This window comes from Gopherus flavomarginatus, chromosome 2 (assembly GCF_025201925.1).
Source record: "Gopherus flavomarginatus isolate rGopFla2 chromosome 2, rGopFla2.mat.asm, whole genome shotgun sequence".
In the NCBI taxonomy this organism is placed as follows: domain Eukaryota; kingdom Metazoa; phylum Chordata; order Testudines; family Testudinidae; genus Gopherus; species Gopherus flavomarginatus.
Genome location: NC_066618.1, coordinates 13,388,583 through 13,408,228, shown reverse-complemented (window position 1 = coordinate 13,408,228; position 19,646 = coordinate 13,388,583). Strand labels below are relative to the sequence as shown.

The following is a 19,646-nucleotide window of genomic DNA, read 5'->3' as shown; positions in this document are numbered from 1 at the left end:
CAACAAAATTGCTAGTTAAGCTCTGATTCCAGACTCCTGATTGCAACTACATATGACAACACTGGGTGATACAAAGAACTAAACTGAGCTCCATTCCCATACAAGATTCAGCTCCAAGTTAGAAATCTTACTTCTAACATATTAGCTAAGTCAGTTTGATATGGAGCGACTAAGAAATAAAAGGAGCATACAAAACAAACTGATAAATCCAGACCAAAGCCATTCCTGAGCAACTAGAGCCAACTATAGTATATTTATTAGTCCAAGACCACTATTGCTTTAGGATTTAGACAGACTTCTCACTGCCACTGATGAATACTTATCAGAGTCTTGCACATTCAGAGGCCTTTCTACCTTTACCTTAAAGGTCCTCTGTCACCAATGGAGTACTATCTTCCTATCTGGGCTACATATTTCTAAAGTCTGTGAAATAAAATGGGCACATTCAATTATTTCATCAAAGTTCCCCCCCCCTCCCCCGAGTTGTGGCTCGAGCCCAAGCTGGGTGCCTCTCCCCTCGCTCAACACTTACCGGCTCTGCCTCGTGCCCAGCTCTTCCCGCCTCAGCAGGCCCCAGAAGTGACGCACCTACTGTATGCTAGGCAGGGGGGTGGAAGATGGAGACGTGCCGTTCTGGCCGTTAGGGCAGTTGGAACCTTGCGCACGCGTGGGGCTGTGAGGCAGTGCCCACCCCACGGGCAGGGGATGAACCCAGCAGCCCCACCCCACCACTTGCCCGCGGGCTGCACAGTGAGCTCATGAGGGCCACATGCGGCCCAGAGGGCGCATGTTGTGCAGGCCTGCTCTAAAGGTTCAGAAAACTGGTGAGTTGTAAGAAGCTCTTTCAAGGAGACAGAAGAAGCTTGGCAAACGTTGAATGAAAGGCTATTTCAAGTGATCAGGGCAACATGTAAAGGGGACACCCAGCAATTGGCGTCTAAATGCAATTCACTGAAATGTTAAGCATGAGTAGAGAGGAAGCTCTGATGAAGAACCACCAATGGATCAGAGACAAAGACTACAGGATTCCAATACAAAGAGATGAGACATGCTGTTAAAACAGAGTTTTACTTGGAACTGTAATATGAAAAAATGCAACAAATGAAGAGTGTTTCAGTGCATCAGATGCCTGCAAAGCAGTATACAAAAAGCTGGTGCAAGATACTATGCACTGTAGTAAGATGTTCAGAATTACTGTTTATTCCCCTTGAATTCAAAACCTCCACTATCATTTAGCACCAATCACAACCCATCAACAACTATATTATCTCTATTTAGTAAAGTACAATCCCATGGTGCAAATTATACTGTCATTAAAAGTTAAGTGGTTTTCTGTTTCAACTTGCATGTTCCATAATTAGCTTTGAAAGATACAAAGGCACCAGAGTTTGCAATACTTTCTAATGACAGCAGACATCTCCAAGAGAACCTTTGTGGTACATATATTTTTCCCACAGCAGATAATACAGCCTACAGCCATTACAGGTCAAGTCCAGCACAAGAAAAGCAAATGATTTATTGGTGTCCCAACATCCAAGGTTAGCTCTGGAACTGTTCAACTTATACAAGAGACAATTAAGGGGGGGCGGGGGGGAGAGGGGGACATGATAGAAGTCTATAAATTCATGAATGGTGTGGTGAAAGTGAATATGGAAGTGTTATTTACCCCTTCTCATAACAAGAACCAAGGTTCACCTGGAGAAGTTAATAGGAATTAAAAGGCAGCAGGTTTAGAACAAACAAAAGGAGGCAGTTCTTCACAGAATGCAGAGTCAGCCTCTGGATTTCATTGTCAAGAGATGTTGTGAAGGCCAAAAGTACAACTGGATTCAGAAAAGAATTAGATAAGTTCATAGAGAATAGGTCCATCAATGGCTCTTAGCCAAGATCGTCCGGGACACAAACTCGTGTTCTGGGTGTCCGTAGACCTCTCACTGCCAGAAGCTGTGACTGGACAACAGTGGATAATTTCCCTGTTCTGGTCATTCCCTCTGAAGCATCTGGCACTGGCCACTATCAGAAGACAGGGTACTGGCTAGATGGACCACTGGTCTGACCCAGTATGGCCACTCTTATGTTCTCTGCAACTCACAAACTGGCCTGATCTCTCTCCAGATGTGAGACCAGAGACAAGAATCTGCAGCTCCCCTTCCCACTGTGCTATCAGAACAGAAGAGGGAGGTGGATCATGGTTCCATTTCTCCCTTTTTCATAATGCGACTGCAGAGGAGGAGAACCTACAAATTAGGCCAGGCCTGTCTGAATAGAACACCGAATAGCTGTCAGACTTTCCATAATCATCACCAAGTATTTATACCTTACCCATCACTACAGTATCTTAAGAGACTGAAGGCACAACAGGTTTATTAGCAGGTCAATATCTGAAACACAGGAAGTGCATGTGTAATGACTCTCCCACCATGACTCATCTCAGCTGGGATTGAACTTGGGGCCATAAACACTGGAGCATGGGCCTCTACTGAATCAGGTAAAGGAGTAACACCACTAGCTACTAGCAATACTGTGCTCTTATCTTGTGGCCAAACACAAGAGGCAAGCATGTAACACACTGAACCAATTACACATGCATCTTTGGTTTCTTATTCTTTGGACAAACACTCATGGAAGACCAGAGCTCTAGTAAAGATTACATACAAGAGTTACGTATAAAGCAACTTGTCTCAATCTGCCGAGGTACTGCATATATGTCATGAACCGCTTTTCCCTAAGCAGCCTGCTGATGCTGCAGCAATTACATGATGGATAAACACCCATAGGATACCTTTTTAGATCAAAAGGCAGAACATCGTACTGACAAGTCCTGAGAACATGGGGAATCAGAGAGCCTGGCAAAACATGAAAGCAGGCACCATGGAAGCCTTTATGGGTCAGACAACTCTGAAACTTTATTGAAACAGTAGTGAGCTATAGTTGTGGCTGAGGCAACATGTTTTATTCCAGGTCCCAATTTTCTAGCACTTACTTTTTGGGCTCCAATCTCAAGCGTCTCCTCAGCCCAAAACTGATTGTTTTAGAAAAAACTTGGGGGGAAAAAATTTGGGTCTTTGGAATACTTTGAATTTATATAGCAGTTTTCATCTGTGCAACACAAAACCCTTTACAACTATCTATTTTAGAGGTGGGGGAAACTTAGGGAGAGGAAGGAAAGGCATTTGTCCAAGGTCACAGAGGATTTCTGGCACATCTGGGAATAGATACCAGTTTTCCTCTATTTCAGTCTAGTGCTCTATGCATTGGACCACATAGAATCCCCTAGATACTTTATTTAATGTATCAAAAAGCAGCTTTACCATCAAAGCAATTATTCTAGAGCTTTCTGTATTCCACTTAAGACTTAAATCTTCCGTCTTGCCACATTCTCCAGCCAAAAATCTTAAAAAGTGGATGCCTAATGTTAGGCCCCAAAATCCATATTTAGTCACCTAATAAAAACAGAACTGATTTTCAGAGAAAGCAAGCACTACAGCTCCTGCGGAAGTCAATGAGATCAGCAACCTTTGAAAGTCACACCATTAATTTAGATATCTAACTTTAAGCACCAAACTTGAAAACAGTTTGCCTTAGGTCTTCAGTAAGAACCAGTACCTAGCATGTATGAATTTGCACATAAACATCCTTCCATAAGGCATTGCTTTCTATTAATTCTTGCATAGGCCGGTTCCATACTTATTACACATTGAGACAGTGCACAACAGCTGAGATGAATCGTCCCCAACTCCTGGCTAATCTAGCCTCCCCATTGTTCCCTCCAAACACCATGTACCAAATAGTTAAACTTGGTGTAGCACATAGCCTTCAAGTACACAACTATGTGAAGTCTAAAACAGTGCACGAGGCCCCCAGCAGGTCTGTCAGCATTCTATAGGGCGCAGTGCTCTCGTGGATGCTCATCCACCGACGGTGAAAAAGTCTGCCTTGCTCTACAAATCTCAGTTCACCACCTTCCATCCCAAGTGCAAGGCATATTTCTCTGATCTCACCAAGACCAACATATCCATGAAGCACACACTTAAGAAATCCACATGCAGTTTTCCTCTTCAGAAGAGGAAGGAAAAAAGAGAACTACATGTGATAGTTATTAATCACACTGCTTAATGTATCAGTGGAAGAGACTCAGATACTGTGATAATGGTATAAAAACCTGAACAAAACAAAGCACGTTTAAAAATAGATTAAAGATACATATGAAGCACTATGGCTGAAACTTTACATGCTCCCAAAAGACAAGAAATGTATAGTTCCCACAGCAATAAAATCAGCCACATGTTGCACTCCACAACCTAAACTACAGTAACTGAACCTCACAGAATATTAAAAATGCACAAAACACAAGTTAGGCTCTTGAAAAGAAAACTCACTCTGAATTTCCCAAAGTCTGTGTAAAAAAACTTCAGCCAAGACATCACACTGAGGTCAACGGTGCACAGCCAATAACTGCTTTCTGTTGGCTAGTATGAGGTTTGGCATACACGATCTAGACACGCTGCTTTTAAATTATGGATGTTACGTACATGATTTTCATAGGATCAGAAAGTCTTGAATACAAGTTACCAAATACTGTCCCCTTTCAACTTCAGGGCCCAATCTTTCTGTGGGGTTTGGTGCAGGAGTCTGGCAGCACAGAGCACTTTGCAGGATTGGGCCCAACAGGCTTCCACCGAGAGAATTCTTATCTAGTCACACTTAGCAGTAGTGAACAATTTAAAGAGCACCATTATCAGCTCTAAGAATTACATCTACTTGGACTGATCAGCCTCTGACTACCTGAGAAAAATAAACCTCAGAAATATAGATAACTGCTTGGCCTTACAGAGCAGAGACAGAATTAATAAAACAGGGAGATCAACACACTTGACACACACCAAACAATGTTGAGATAAGAGAAAAGGAACAAGTGACATGGAGAACAGAAGAAAACATTTGAATAAGTTCAAGTTCATGGATCTGACAATTTATTCATGTCATTGGGTAAGCCATGTCACCACAGACAAGGTATGTCATGGCTAATTTCAAGGAAGAGATTTCTTTCATTTGCCCTTTCTCTCCAGACAGTGGCCCATCTGCAGAGAGGTGTAAGTACACAGAAAACAAGATTAGGACCAGCAGAAGGGAAAAGGGTGTAAGTGATGAAAATGACAACAGATGGTACAGTGCATTATATTAGGGCTTTCTGTAATTTCCCTCCTCTCTTTTTAACCTGATCTTTTATATTTAACATATTGAAACTGGACCTACCAAAATGCAAACAAGCCTCACACTGAGCAAACATATGGATCTTATCAGATACCCTCATTCTTTTCCTACCCCATGCCCAAATGTCAACTGCTGTAACTCATTCATTACTTAACTGGACTCACTTGTTGCATCACACCATATTTGATTATAAATCCTTGGTGACATACTGTTTTCTGTGAAGTATTCTCCAGGACACTATTCATGATTACAGGGTAATTCAAATTAAACAAAGATTTCTTAAGAATGTTTGTTTGTCCATTGATCTTAATTAAATCGCTGGTCATTAGGAAGCCTTGGAAGTTGTTAGATCAGTGATTCTTCCAAATAGATTAAATTCCTGAAATGTGACAGAAGCTCAGAGTGCATGACCAGCTCACAGAGTTTCAACACCTCAAAGACTTGCACAATTTAAAAATTTGTTGGAGGCTTCTCATGCTAGAGGGTGGAATGGTCAGAACGGCTCTCTGCAGTAAAGCGGTCACAGACAGCTGTTTGATGAACAAGTGTTGTGTGTCTCGGTTCAAATGACAGTTCTTAACTGAAAGCATATTAAAGGAGCAAGCAGATTGGCAAATCAGAGATCTGAGAACAAGGATAATGGCTCCTCATCTTAACAAATGAGCAAGCTACACAATTCACAGAGCAGAACTGCCAGCAGTTAACTTAGAAAAGGTACAATTAAAAGTCATGACATGGATCTGTTAGAAGGGCCAAATGCAAATCTGCCCCTTTTTAGAAATATCAGACACTGCTTTGGAGCAATGCTGGTGCATAAAGGCCAGAATTTCAAGTCTGAATGATTAAAGCAGGTACCTAAGAAAAAGTGGCTTATTACAGGTACAGAGCACCTGCAGCTTCCACTGAACTAAATGGCAACAGCAGATACTCAGCAACTCTGAGAGTAAGGCCACTTGTTTAAGTGAGCACATTTCAATACTAGGTGCCTGAAGTGTTGGCCTAATTGCCCAGAAGAGATTAAACCGTAGCAGTGTAGTCAGTTGCCTGTGTATTATCAGAAGAGAAGGCTAACACTTAAATAGGTTTTAGACTGTTCCGCTTTAGGATTATTTCTACAGCAGTTACATTACTGCTCCTTTCAGATTTCAGCAGTACTGGTGCCCCAAGACAAAGAGATTTATCTGCACTGACATAAATCTGAAAAGAAGTCCCAGTCCTTGCATTCATACTTTGTCTTTTTTGTGGGCCAAAGTAATGAGGAGCCTGAATTAGGCTAAAGTTAAGTCAATTTCAACCTGAAAAAACAGGTCAGTAGAGAGTGATACTGTTGATGAAGGAAGCAACAAGAGTATGTGCTATGTAGAGTCAGTCATCTACTGTTCCAGCTAAAAAGCCCATGCTAGGTGCCGTGGAAAAAAGGGAAGAAAACTCCCCTGGGAAAGCAACTCTGGAAACGGAGCCTTCCTTGTTAATATGAGTACAGAAACAATATTTCAGACCTCCCGCCCAGGAAGCTTTACATTAATCAATTTTCAAAAACAAGCATAAAATAGCTTCAGTTACTATGATCTGTATAGCTTAATAGTCATGTTTTCCTATTTTTGTGTTTACATGAATTTTTCACATAGCAAAGAAGGATGGGGAGGACAGAAAAACGACTGTACTAGGGGTACAGTGACTATATGAAGTGCTGTCAAATGAACAAAATGAAACTGAAAAATAATTTTCTCCTCCAATCTTTCAGTTACAGTAGTGTTAGTTGCTATTTGTAACACTAGTAGCAAACAAATGTTCAAACAGAAACACTCTTAAATTTGATTGGATTCCTTTAACTTTGAGCAAGTAAAAAGGGAATATTTGCAGTTATTTCAGCATCTTTAGCTACAGATTTTGAGGGGGGGGGGGAAGAGAAGAGATGGTACAAAGAGGAAAGGGTGCATTTAAAGCCAACCACTTCCCATACTTTTTCCATATGGTCTAGGGTATATGAACATAGTACCACTCACCTCCACTAAGTAACTTCATCACTAGCCAGAGCTCATCTTTCACCACAAATGATGTGTAGTAAGATACAATGTTAGGGTGATGGCATTGACTCATGGCTTGAATTTCTTTCTGCAGAGAGAAAAACACAGTTATTTTTTAAATGCCTGGTAAACAATTACCATCTACTACTACTATTTCTATCAAGACACGATGTTCGCGAGGCGAAAATAACAGTGAAGATCCAGAAATGCAATAGTCCTGTTTGATCTGCTCAGATCAAACTTTGAAATTTGAAATTCCTGAATACAGGACTAAGATATCAAGTCCTGGCTAGTAAAGACCAAGGTGGAGGACCTCCAGTTACAAGGGTCAAGGGCAACACCCTGGCAAGATCCCAAGCCCCTACTACCAAGCTCAGCTGAAATGAAAGGGGAGATGGCTTCTGGGACTACCACCAGGTTGCTCCCCCTAGAACTTGCATAGTGGCTCAATCTCTCTATCAACCTCTGGTTAATAGGCGCTTCTTCCTTATGCCCACTATAACGTTCAATGGGGCTACTGTTGCACTGTGAATGATCAGTAGAGAATATGGTAAAGCACTTAAAAAAAATGTATGAGAAGGAGGAAGTCTTCAGAGGATATTATTTCCAGAAGTCACAGCTGGGGTGGGCAGTTAAAAAAAAAAAAAAAAAAAAAAAAAAAAAGAAAGTTGGTCACATGCTTGTGTGAATGTCGAGGAAGAAAAAAAAGTCACATGCACAACATATGCAGTCAAAAAACTGTCAGCTATTTGATTTGTAATACGGGGGACTAACAAATGTTCCGTTCCTCACATGAGGTGGTAAGGCCACGAATAATTAAGGTCCCTTCCAACCCTGACATTCTATGACTCTAGGAATGCAACTGACCTATGCAATATTAGAGCTGAGAAAAAACTATTAACAGAAGCAGAGCTTCTTCCCCCAACCTCAACAACTCTCATCTTCTATTCTACTCTCTCATTGGCTACATAAGGGCTTCTCTTGTGCCCACAGAGAATATCAATATTCTTGGAGGCTTGGCGCACACAGTTGTTTTAACTGATCCTTGTAAATCACAATGGGCATTGTGGTTAAAAATGCTTCCTCTCATAACTGAAACCAGATATATGTACAATGGCTCTGTTAGAGCAATAGAAATGCAGCACAATTGCTGAAGAGCTGTACTGAACAGCCAGGAATCTTATTTTATAAGCATATTGGATGGGGCATAGGGAGAAATGTGAAAGACTAACCAAAATCCATGTGTATTTATTGCATCCTCAGTTTACAGTAATTTTCCGATGTCCTCTAGAAATAAATAAGGTTTAAAGAGTGGTTTTAAGTGAAGTGACTTGGGAGTACACTGTCAGACAAAGGCAGCAGAAGTGAAAGCTGCTACCACCAATGCCCATGCCCTGTGACCCTCGTCACAGAGCAGAGCAGTTATGAGTAAGGTCCTATTTAACTTGCGATATTGCAGACTCCACAATATTAGGCTTCCACCGCAATTTTGACAGTGGGAGCCCCTGCTCTCAGCCCCAGGCGGCCAACAGTGGAAAATCAGGGAAGAGTAACAATGGACTTTATTACCGCAAATAATAAAGTCCATTATGACTTTTCCACAATTTTCCATGGCTTGTCCACAACTCAGATGCAACTTTTTGACAATCATCCCGCAATTCAAGTAAGGCCTTAGTCATGAGAGAATTACACTTGCTCTTTGTCACGTTCCTTTTCACTCCTCCCTTCACTTTGCGGAATCCTATGCAGCCACCTGATATCAAGTATCAGAAACGAGTTTCACACAGTTCTTTTCCTGGAAGCAGGCTCCCATTTCTCTATATTCAGTCTTTGTGGCTATTTTAACTTCAGGTAGAACCTCAAGCTGTATCTTCCCAAGAGTTTCTCAAACTTCAGATAAATGTACTTCGTCCTATCTTTCCCTGAACACACTGAACTAGTTGAAGCTGTCTTCAGCAAAGACTTATTTCTGATTAATAATTTGGGAAACAGTATTTAGAGTGTTGCCTGCTTAGATATGGAGGAAGAAATACTGACAAAAACAGGTTTGAAGACATGCAGAAGTCTTGAAAAAGGCACATTTTCCTTGAATTGGGTATTAAAATATCCACATTGTCAGACTCCAAAAGCTTGTATCCAGAGATCAGCTCTAACTGCTCTGATGTCTTCCCATTAAGCGCCATGATGAATACCATAACCACATCTCTTGACAGTAAATGGAGCACTTGGAAGCTTTTGAAATGCCAATAAAACTACTACAAACTATAATTTAGAATCATCATAGATATTGACTAGACACCTTATGTAAAAAAATAGTCAAATGCGTCAATGGAAGACTGGGAATAGCATTTTGTTTATTTTGAAAGTGGGTCTACTCACCCACTGATGTCTGACTCAGATTTGAGTTAACTGGAGTGGAGATGTGGGAAGCTGGCAGGCCAAACTTCTGACCCACCAGCTGAACGTGATTGCAGGCATATGTACGTATGTTAAACGCACTTTCCTCTGGAAGAATTTTGCTCCTTAAAACACTGAGCGCAGGATCCTGGTAAATTTAGTTTTCCTTTCTACACATTAACTCAATAGACACAGTATGGGGGAAAGCACTGTGGTTTTGCTCCATAAAGCATTTATACGAAGTAACTGCCTCAGAAGTCACAAGAAGCCACAGTCCTTCAACTTTTCTATTTATTAATTTTAACATTTAAGTTGACGCTATGAATTGATAACATGAATGCACTTTTTTTTTTTAAAAGAAATCTTAAATCAATTTTCCCTGTATCCTAATCAAACTGGATAAAAGCAGGATATGAAAAAAGGGAGGGCAGATATGGAAGCCAGGAACTGTTTTAATCAGAGTTATCAAAATTAGCCAGTGGAACTCATTACCACAAGGTATCTTTAAAGCAAAGAGCTTGGAAGGATTTAAAAAGGATTAAACATTTATATGGAAAACAAGAACATCCAGAGCTACATTAGTAAGGATTAAACAAACAGCTTGGAAAGGATATACAGGCGAGTCTCATCTTACGCGGGGGTTCCATTCCGCGGTTAGCGCGTAAAGCGAAAACTGTGTATAGTCAAAATTACATTGACTTGAATGGCGGGTGGAATTGCCCGCACTACAAGAACAGTATTAATTTTTTTTTTTTTTTTGCCAACCGCGTAAAGCTGATCATGCATGTTAAATGCACGTAAGATGCGACAGACCTGTAAGCCTTCATACTTCAGGGGTTAAGTCAATCTGAAGGGATGGGAAGAAACTGCTCCTATGAGCAAGTCATTGCACATATGTCCACTTTGGCATGTTTTGCACCTTCCTCTGAAGATGCTAGTACTGGCCGCTCTCAAAGATTGGATACTAGACTAGGTGGACCACTGGGCTGATCCGCTGTGGCAATTCACATGTTCCTATATGTTACTCTGCTATTAACTCACTACACAGTCTTAAGAAAAATCACTCAACATCTGCTTCCATTCTCCTCAGCTGCAAACTCAGGACCACACTTATGTTATCAGGACTGATGTTCGTAAAGTCCACTGAAGATATAAAGCAGTAAATGCAAGAATACTAAGAGTTTTCCAGCTGGCCAATCTCAACCTCTATGCCCACTGCCACCTCCTATGTCAACTAGATTGTCGCATCCTCTCTTTTGACTCCCAATATTGTTCACCATAGTGACAAAAATTGATGTAGATTTACATGCACACTCTGAATCCTCTTAAATTAGACAAGTTATTGCCTTGTAAATAATTATTATGGGTATTTTCTTTATTAATATACCATTTTGTCTGGATCATCAGAACAGGGGCAAGTGGACTACAGTTTTCTTTTAGAGGCCAGGCTTCCACTTTCCCTCAGGAATCGATGTCCAAACTGAACAATAACATGATCTGACATCCATCAGTAAAGTAATTAAGACTGCTCAGCTTCAGCTCTGATATTCATGTACTGAGGAATGATATGGCAGAGCACTGCAGTAGCCTTAAGGTTTCCATTTTCTGTTAGCTGAGGTCCTATCACATGAGATATTTACATCAATCACATACCAACTGTGGTTATTTGGTATGTCAAGTTACACATTTACATTTCAGAATCTGAAATACTTTGAGGGTTTTGTAACTTCCACCCAATCAACCAATTTAAAGAATATTTCCAGTTTCTATAAACTATCAGAAAATAAGAGTCCCAGTAAGAAATGGATAGTGATAAGACATCTGTGCTGATCCTACTGGATCAGTCTGCTGCTTTGAGCCTAGCCACCATCTGATATTGTTAAACCCACCTGCGGGACATAGGAATTGGCCTACCAGACCAGATATTTATCTAGTCCAGTATCCTGCCTAACAGTAACTAATGTCCTTCAAAAGATGGCATAAGAAGCCTATCATGGGCAATTGTAGAACAATGAGGAGTCCTTGTGGCACCTTAAGAGAATAACAAATTGATTTGGGCATAAGCTTTTGTGGGCTAGAACCCACTTCATCAGATGCATGAAGTGAAAAAATACAAGAGCAGGTATAAATACATGAAAGGATGGGGGTTGCTTTACCAAGTGCAATTTATCTTGTTTGACCTCAATTAACAGCATGATACCAAGGGAGGAAAAATAACTTCTGAAGTGGTAAGACAGTGGCCCATTACAGACAGTTGACAAGAAGGTGTGAGGAACAGTAGGGAGAAATTAGTATTACGGAAATTAAGTTTAGGTTTTGAAATGACCCAACCACTCCCAGTCTTTATTCAGGCCTAATCTGATGGTATCCAGTTTGCAAATTAATTCCAGTTCAGGAGCTTCACGTTGGAGTCTGTTTTTGAAGTTTTTTTGTTGAAGAATTGCTACTTTTAGGTCTGTTATTGAGAGACCAGAGAGATTGAAGTGTTCTCCTACTGGTTTTTGAATGTCATGATTCCTGATGTCAGATGTGTGTCCATTTATTCTTTTGCACAGAGACTGTCTAGTTTGGCCAATGTACATGGCAGAGGGGCACTACTGGCACATGATGGCATATGAACAGCGTGCCCATAGGGGAAATTTTCTGACTAAGCCTGGGAAGTTAGCAACTGGTTATACCTTAAGGGATTATAAATTCTCATGCTTTAACCTTGGATATTCTCATCCATGCGTCGGACTTTTAAAAAAAAAATTCACAGCTATTGATCTCAGTATTTTGTGGAGTGCAGAGATATTTTATCAGGTTTAAACCTCTTGAAAATCACTTCAATTGATTGTCTGACTGCTTAGTATTATAAGAAGAGGCAAACAGGCAACCTAGTTTACATTTTTCTTAGCTACTGATTATTTATACATCTGTCATGCCCAGTCTACTCCATCACCTTGCTGAACTAAACAGACCCAGCCATTTCATTCTCTTCACATGGAAACCATTCCACGTCTCTGATCATTTGTCATCTGTTTCTAAACCTATTCCACTTCTGTGATCTGCAATCTAGAAATCCATGGAATCACTCTCTGAAAGTCATGACAGGCATCTGCTTCCACTCAGTAGGAACCCTATTTGAAGTTCCATAAGCTTAATGATTTCCCCTCTGTTATTCAACTTTTAGGCTAACTATTAGAGGACATTAAGCAGACAATCCATTTCACGCAGCTACCCCAACACAAACAACTGGATGAAAGTTAACTGGCTTACATTTAACTTAAGGAAGATGGAGATGATGCTGATGAGTATAGGGGACTAATTAAGGCCTTCTAAATTGTTAGCTCTTCTGAACAAGAATGTGCCTTTTTACTGTTTGTATAAGGTTCGAGACATGACACTAGTAGAAACCATTAGAATCCATGACGATTCCCTCAGGATGGCCATCAATGTGATCGACAAGGAGATGCCTGTTCCAGGAGCCACTCAACTCAGCTCTGCACTTGGACACAAGGTTGCATCATTGGCCAGAAATGCCTCCCCACCTCAAAAATGGCAAAACTGCACCCATTCTTGGAGGGCAAAGGCCTTGTGTCATAAACAGATAAGAAAAGTTAATAGCACAGAAGTACTTTATATCTCTTTGCCTGGAAAGGGTTAACAAGAACAGTGAGCCTGGTTGTCACCCGACCAGAGGACAGGATACTTTCAAATCTTGAGGGAGGGAAATTTCTGTGCTGTGCTGTTAGGTTTTGGTTGTTGTTCACTCTGGGGGCTCAGAGGGATCAGACGTGCAACCAGGTTTCTCTCCAGTCTCTCTAATACAGGCTCTTATAAGTTCAGACTAGTGAGTACTAGGTAGATAAAGCGAGTTAGGCTTATGGTTGTTTTCTTTATTTGCAAATGTGTATTTGGCTGAAAGGAGTTCAAATTGTATTTTTGCTGAAAAGATTTTAATTTGTACTTGTATACTTAGGCTGGGAGGGTGTTCCCAGTGTCTATAGCTGAAAGACCCTGTACCTATTCCATCTTAAATTTACAAAGATAATTTTTACTGTTTTTTCTTTCTTTAATTAAAAGTTTTTCTTGTTTAAGAACCTGATTGTTTTTTTATTCTGGTGAGACCCCAGGGGACTGGGTCTGGATTCACCAGGGAATTGCTGGGGAGAAAGGAGGGAAGAGGGAGAGAGAGGCTAAATTCTCTCTGTGTTAGGATTACTGTCTCTCTCAGGGAGAATCTGGGAGGGGGAGAGAGGAGGAGGGGGGAAGGTGCATTTTCCTCTCTGTTTCAGGATTCCAGGGGTTTGAATCACAGTGATCTTCCAGGGTAACCCAGGGAGGGGAAGTCTGGGAGAGGCAAAGGGGAGGGAAAGGGTTTACTTTCCTTGTGTTAAGATCCAGAGGGTCTGGGTCTTGGGGGTCCCCGGGCCAGGTTTTGGGGGGACCCGAGTGTACCAGGCACTGGAATTCCTGGTTGGTGGCAGCGCTACAGGTTCTAAGCTGGTAATTAAGCTTAGAGGAATTCATGCTGGTACCCCATCTTTTGGACGCTAAGGTTCAGAGTGGGGATTATGCCATGACACCTTGTTACTGTGAAACTCTCTGCACCACACCATGAGTGCTATGATCAACAGGGACAATGAAGCTGAAGGAGGCAAGGTGCAGCACAGGAGGTGGAGTAAAGCCATTCACAGTGAACAATGTCCAGCTTGAAGTTCTCCGCAGCAGGAAACAGTAACCTTTAACAAAACTGTCAAAAGCACTTAAGTCACTTCGCAGCCTAAGTACCATTCATCTTCAGTGATACCTAGACTCCTAAGTCACTTGTAAAAATAAGACATGGCTCAGGCTTAGGTGCTTTTGAAAACTGTACTCAATTTTTACTTTCAAGTACAATGGTGGACCCCACACTGCCTGACTTTTCCTTTCACAAGTACTGTGGCAAAAGGTGATCTGAAAGACCATGAAGAATTACTTTGAAATCCTCTGGCAAAATATACTCTATAGGTGGAAAGCCCCCAACCCTGCTGCGGAAAGTGAGAGAAAGAGCTGGCAGTGATATCTCCACAACCTGCAGCACAGCAGAAGAACAGGAAACAGGCCCCAGGTGCCCTGGTTTCATTCCCTGCTTTCGCCACAGACATCTAATAGTGGCTCTGCTCCTGTATATTTTCTTTGTGGCAGTTATCACTTTTTCTGCTAAATAGCCAAGATGTCCTTGTGTTACTTGGTGCATATTTCCATACTAATCCCTAGCATGGTACGCCTGGTCTTCTAAAATTAACACAGCTACAATGTATGGAAATATATTCTATTGCCTTCATCTAGAAACACACATCCATTAATTATAAGACACATGACTGTTACAAACAGCTTCCAAAACACCACATGGTGAGGGTTACACCAGGACACCCACATGGCTCAAATGTATTTTGAGACACGAGGATCAAGGTCAAGTACCTTCAACCAGCCACGTCATACCACTAGTTTTGCTTAGCCATCTCTCTCCTGAAAGAATCCACCAAGAACAAGGCTCTCTCCCAGTCTCCCTTTCACTTAACCCATTTTCAAAACCCTGTGTCACACCCACCAGCTGCTACAGTCTAAATCAGTGGTTCTCAAACTTTTGTATTGGTGACCCTTTCACACAACAAACCTCTGAGTGCGACACCCCCCTCCCACCTTATAAATGAAAAACACTTTTTAAAATATTTAGCATTATAATAAATGCTGGAGGTGAAGTATAGTTTGGGGTGGAGGCTGACAGCTTGCGACCTCCCACGTAATAACCTTGCAACCCCATGAAGGCTCATGACCTCCAGTTTGAGAATCCCTGGCCTAAATGAAGCTCCTCCCAGAGTTCACGACCTTCACTTGATTCAGCTGACAGTGCTAGAAAGCAACGTAAGATTTCTCCCCACTCCTCTCCCCCACAATTCCAGGACTCAGCATGTTAGTTCTGCAGAAGTCCCAGCCCCCTACTGGCCAAGGGTTTGAAACAAATCTCATTATTAATTGGGGAAACATTTCACTACCCAAAATGAGGGTACAGCCCCTTAGATCTATGCAAATTTTACCCCCTTTACCAAACAGACTGGGGATAAATACTTCCCACTCACCCCAAAACAATAATCTCCCCAAAATGTCCATTGGCGCTGTAGGGAATTAGAGTTGACTGAGCCCCATATGTCATTTTTTGTCCCAGCTCGTGATGAGTGGGCAGTGTTTTACTACACAAAAGCAAGGATTTTGCAGCCAGGGGACAGAATGGAATGTTCGTTGTAAGCTGGCTATTATGCTTGGAGTCCCTGATCAGCATAACGGAGGGATAATAGATCTAGCAAAGCACACTAGTTTATGTTTATAATGGCGTGACATAAGGGTATACGATACACCAGCGACCACTTCTGGCATTTCTCTTTCAAAATATTTACTCTTGGATTCCATTTTGGCCTTGTCAAAACAAGGTTTTAAAAAAACCCTATAAATGTAAGGATGAATATTGCAGAACTAGACAGGTTTCAGAAAAGGGCTATTTTCACCCAACTGGAGACACTTTAAAGGATCCCTGTTTTCAGAGAATATTGGGCACCATCTTCTGAACAAATCATGTGTCTCCAGTTGGGTGGCAAAAAAACCACTAATTAGTTCTGACCATTCAAGACTCACTGTGTTAAACAGAAACGGACCATCCTCACACATGCTATTTCATTGCCATGACTGAGGGACAGAGGACTCTAGCCATATTTTATTCTGAAATTAACATTGAGACTTATTGTTCTCAGTTGGGAAATCAATATTTCGTTTGCTATCTCATGCTTCTTTTGTTCTCAGCCAAATTACTGACAACCACAACACTTGAGCAGCAAACAACTTCAAGCACATGACTGTTTTCATTGGCAGTATCCAAATTACAGTCCATCAGACCTCCTTTAATACATATTGTAGTGATTATTATATCAATTCACTAGGCTTTAGAACTAAAGAAAGTACATCTTCACACAACGCACAGTCAACCCATGGAACTCATTGCCAGGGGATATTGTGAAAGTATAACAGGGTCCAACAGAGAATTACCTAAGTTCATGGAGAACAGGTCCACCAATGGCTATTAGTCAAGATGGTCAGGGATGCAACCTCATGATCTGGGTGTCCATGAGACTTCAATTGCCAGAAGCTAGGACTGGATGACAGGGGATGTATCACTCAAAATTTCCCTGTTCTGTTCATTCCCTCTGAAGCATGTAGCACAGGCCACTGTTGGAAGACAGGATACTGGGCAAGATGGACCATAGGTCTGATCCAGTATAGCAATTCTTATGTTCTGATATAACCTGTAAAAGTCTACTTTTCAGTTTACCGGTGCAGAAAGACACCCTTTGATTCATGTATTTAACCCAAGTATCTGCCCAAGAGATTATTCCTGTATGTTTTATTTTTAAAATGATCATAGTTTAGAGTCATCCTAAAACATGACTTGACATTTCTTCTTCACAGCAGCCTGTAATCAAGCCTGCAGAAGGGGCCAGCACTGAATCATGCCACATAAATGGGACGTCATGAAAGAAGAAAGCAGCTATTCATTCTAAGTCCTATTCATTACAAGATAAAATGGAAGTATTTTGAAGAATGGGTCAGCTGGAGATTAAGATATGTAATTAGGGGACATTTTAATCTAAAATTACATGCCAACTCTCCACTGCAGAGCTTTCTCAATATAAGCCTTTTAGCTGAAATTGGCAATTACTCAAATACTGAGCTCAGTTTTAGTTTGTGGCAAAGCAGTTAGGAATATAGTGAGGACAGGGGACCACAAACTACACCAAAGGCATTAAAATTGTGGCAGGATAGGCTGTCAAGAGGAAAGATCATGATTATGGAAGGGAAGAGAGATCCAGATCTCCCTCGACAAGCTAGAGCCACAATGGTGTTTAGATACACTTGGTCAGAGACAGAGCTTAAAACTCCTACAGATATGTTAAAAATACCGGCACTTGTACAGTACCTTCCCGCCCTCCCCCCCACAAGTACAGATTTACAACACTTGAGAGTCTGGCAAGTATTGTATCCACTTAATAGATGACAACTGGAGCTCAGAACTTCAAGTGCTTTGCCCAAATTTGTACAGCGAGAGCTAGAAACAGAACCCAGGAGTCTTGGCTCCCAATCCTGTGTTCTAATCACCGGCCACCAAACCACATTGCCTGTTAGAGAGAAGTATCATCATGAAGAGAACTTCTGGCTGATGGTTAAGTCTACTATTACTGGCTGTAAGGACCCAAAGTGACGGAAATCCTGGCCAGGATTTAAGTTATAATTTCCCCTCCCTCAAAAGGAGAGATTATAATAAAAAAAAGCTGACCTTGGCTGGCTTGGGTTAGTATTAGATTATGTAATACGAGGTGGGGGAGGGGGAATAGATGTTACTGAAGGGAATGCGCATGGCTAGAAAGTGAGCCCACCACCATGCACACCACAGCAAAGAGGGAATAACCATGAATTAGAACAGCAGCCTGATGGAATCAGCAGTTCAAATATTAAAGGGTTTTTGGTAAGCCAGCATGCAATGGGAGTAATGTGATGCTACTGCTACATCTGTCCTGAACAGAGCTGGTGTTATTATTTACAGGGCTACTAGCTGCCACAAAAGTTGCTACTAGTTGAGAATGAGAGACTGTGAAGGACTGGGGGGAAGTGGAGGAATATTCACGTATAAGTAATGAATCCCACAGTATCTCCTACAAGAGTAATTATGTCCCCCTCATTTTGGTTCAGATTGTAGAGCCCTCAAAAAACACTGGCCGAGTCCTTACTCATATGCATTTAGTCCCATTCAGATCAGTGGGACTACCTGAGTAAATGCTCAGTGTTAATAAAGCCTCCATAATCTGACCCGCTGGGTCTTTGGTCACACATTGTGTCCGACACTTAGGATCTTATGGGTGCATCTTTGAACCAAGCAACCACAAAGAGGAAGGGAGGGCTCATCCTCCTCATGATCATAACTTTCCCAGAAAGGTTGTTTAAAGGCAACTCAGAGCTGAGCAGGAGACTATGCTATCTGGAGTAGAGTTTTCCCAAACAAAATGTATATAATTGTGTACCAAGAGCTCATCCATGCTGGTCTGACATTTCTCGAGATTGATCCGTTTAATTGCCACCTTCTCTTTTTTCGGGATACAATAGGCTGCTTGCACCACAGCTGTTGCTCCACTCCCTGGAGGGAAAGAGAAACAAATAGTTAATACCTGCTCTTGTAGCACTATTGCAGGAAGGTAGAGAATTTGGAGAAAGCAATATTACAAATACTGGTGGCTGCTAACCGCAAAGCAAGGTGAAGGCCTGAGGAATCCAATCCCTTTAAAAAGGGAAAGTTCTACCATACTAAGTTCTGCACAGCTCAGCAAGCCAAATAGAATGCACCTACTGAAGCACTAGGTTAGCAGAACAGAAACAATGCAGATCGTCATGAGAGATCATCAGAACTGGGCAAACAAAATATGAGCTAAATCTTGCTCTTACTTTCTCAGACAGCCCCACTGAAGTCAACAGCACTATTTGGGTGAATGGGAAGCAAAGGATTTGACCCGATTGATATTGGGCGGCAAGTAATGGGACTAAAATAAGTCTTTAACCTGATGCATCTATTCTAATTTTTCAATTTCAGAACAATTACCTGTTCTGCTACAACAGGTTATAACTAAAAAACATTGGAAAAAGTCTAAATAGCTTTTCACGTTCTCCTCAGTTTGGGCAATGAAGATGCATTAATTGTATTCATTCGGATCCATTCTTCATGTGTTAAACTCTAGATCTCTCTGGGTACGTCTACACTATGGGATTATTCCGATTTTACACAAACTGGTTTTATAAAACAGATTGTATAAAGTCGAGTGCACGCAGCCACACTAAGCACATTAATTCGGCGGTGTGTGTCCATGGTCCGAGGCTAGCGTCGATTTCTGGAGCGTTGCACTGTGGGTAGCTATCCTGTAGCTATCCCATAGTTCCCGCAGTCTCCCC

At 41.5% G+C, this 19,646-nt stretch overlaps 1 protein-coding gene across 4 annotated transcripts in view; it reads right to left on the bottom strand.

Moving 5' to 3' along the window:
* OXSR1 (oxidative stress responsive kinase 1) overlaps positions 1 to 19,646 on the bottom strand; it is a 140,912-nt gene that overhangs the window by 81,119 nt on the left and 40,147 nt on the right. For 3 of the 4 annotated variants that reach the window (XM_050941529.1, XM_050941531.1, XM_050941530.1), the window contains 2 exons: positions 18,728 to 18,840; positions 7,221 to 7,329 (listed from right to left, as the gene is read on the bottom strand). In XM_050941529.1, the coding sequence (XP_050797486.1) occupies positions 7,221 to 7,329; positions 18,728 to 18,840 (222 nt within the window). The remainder of the gene's footprint in view (positions 1 to 7,220; positions 7,330 to 18,727; positions 18,841 to 19,646) is intronic. The other variant, XM_050941532.1, reaches the window with a different exon arrangement.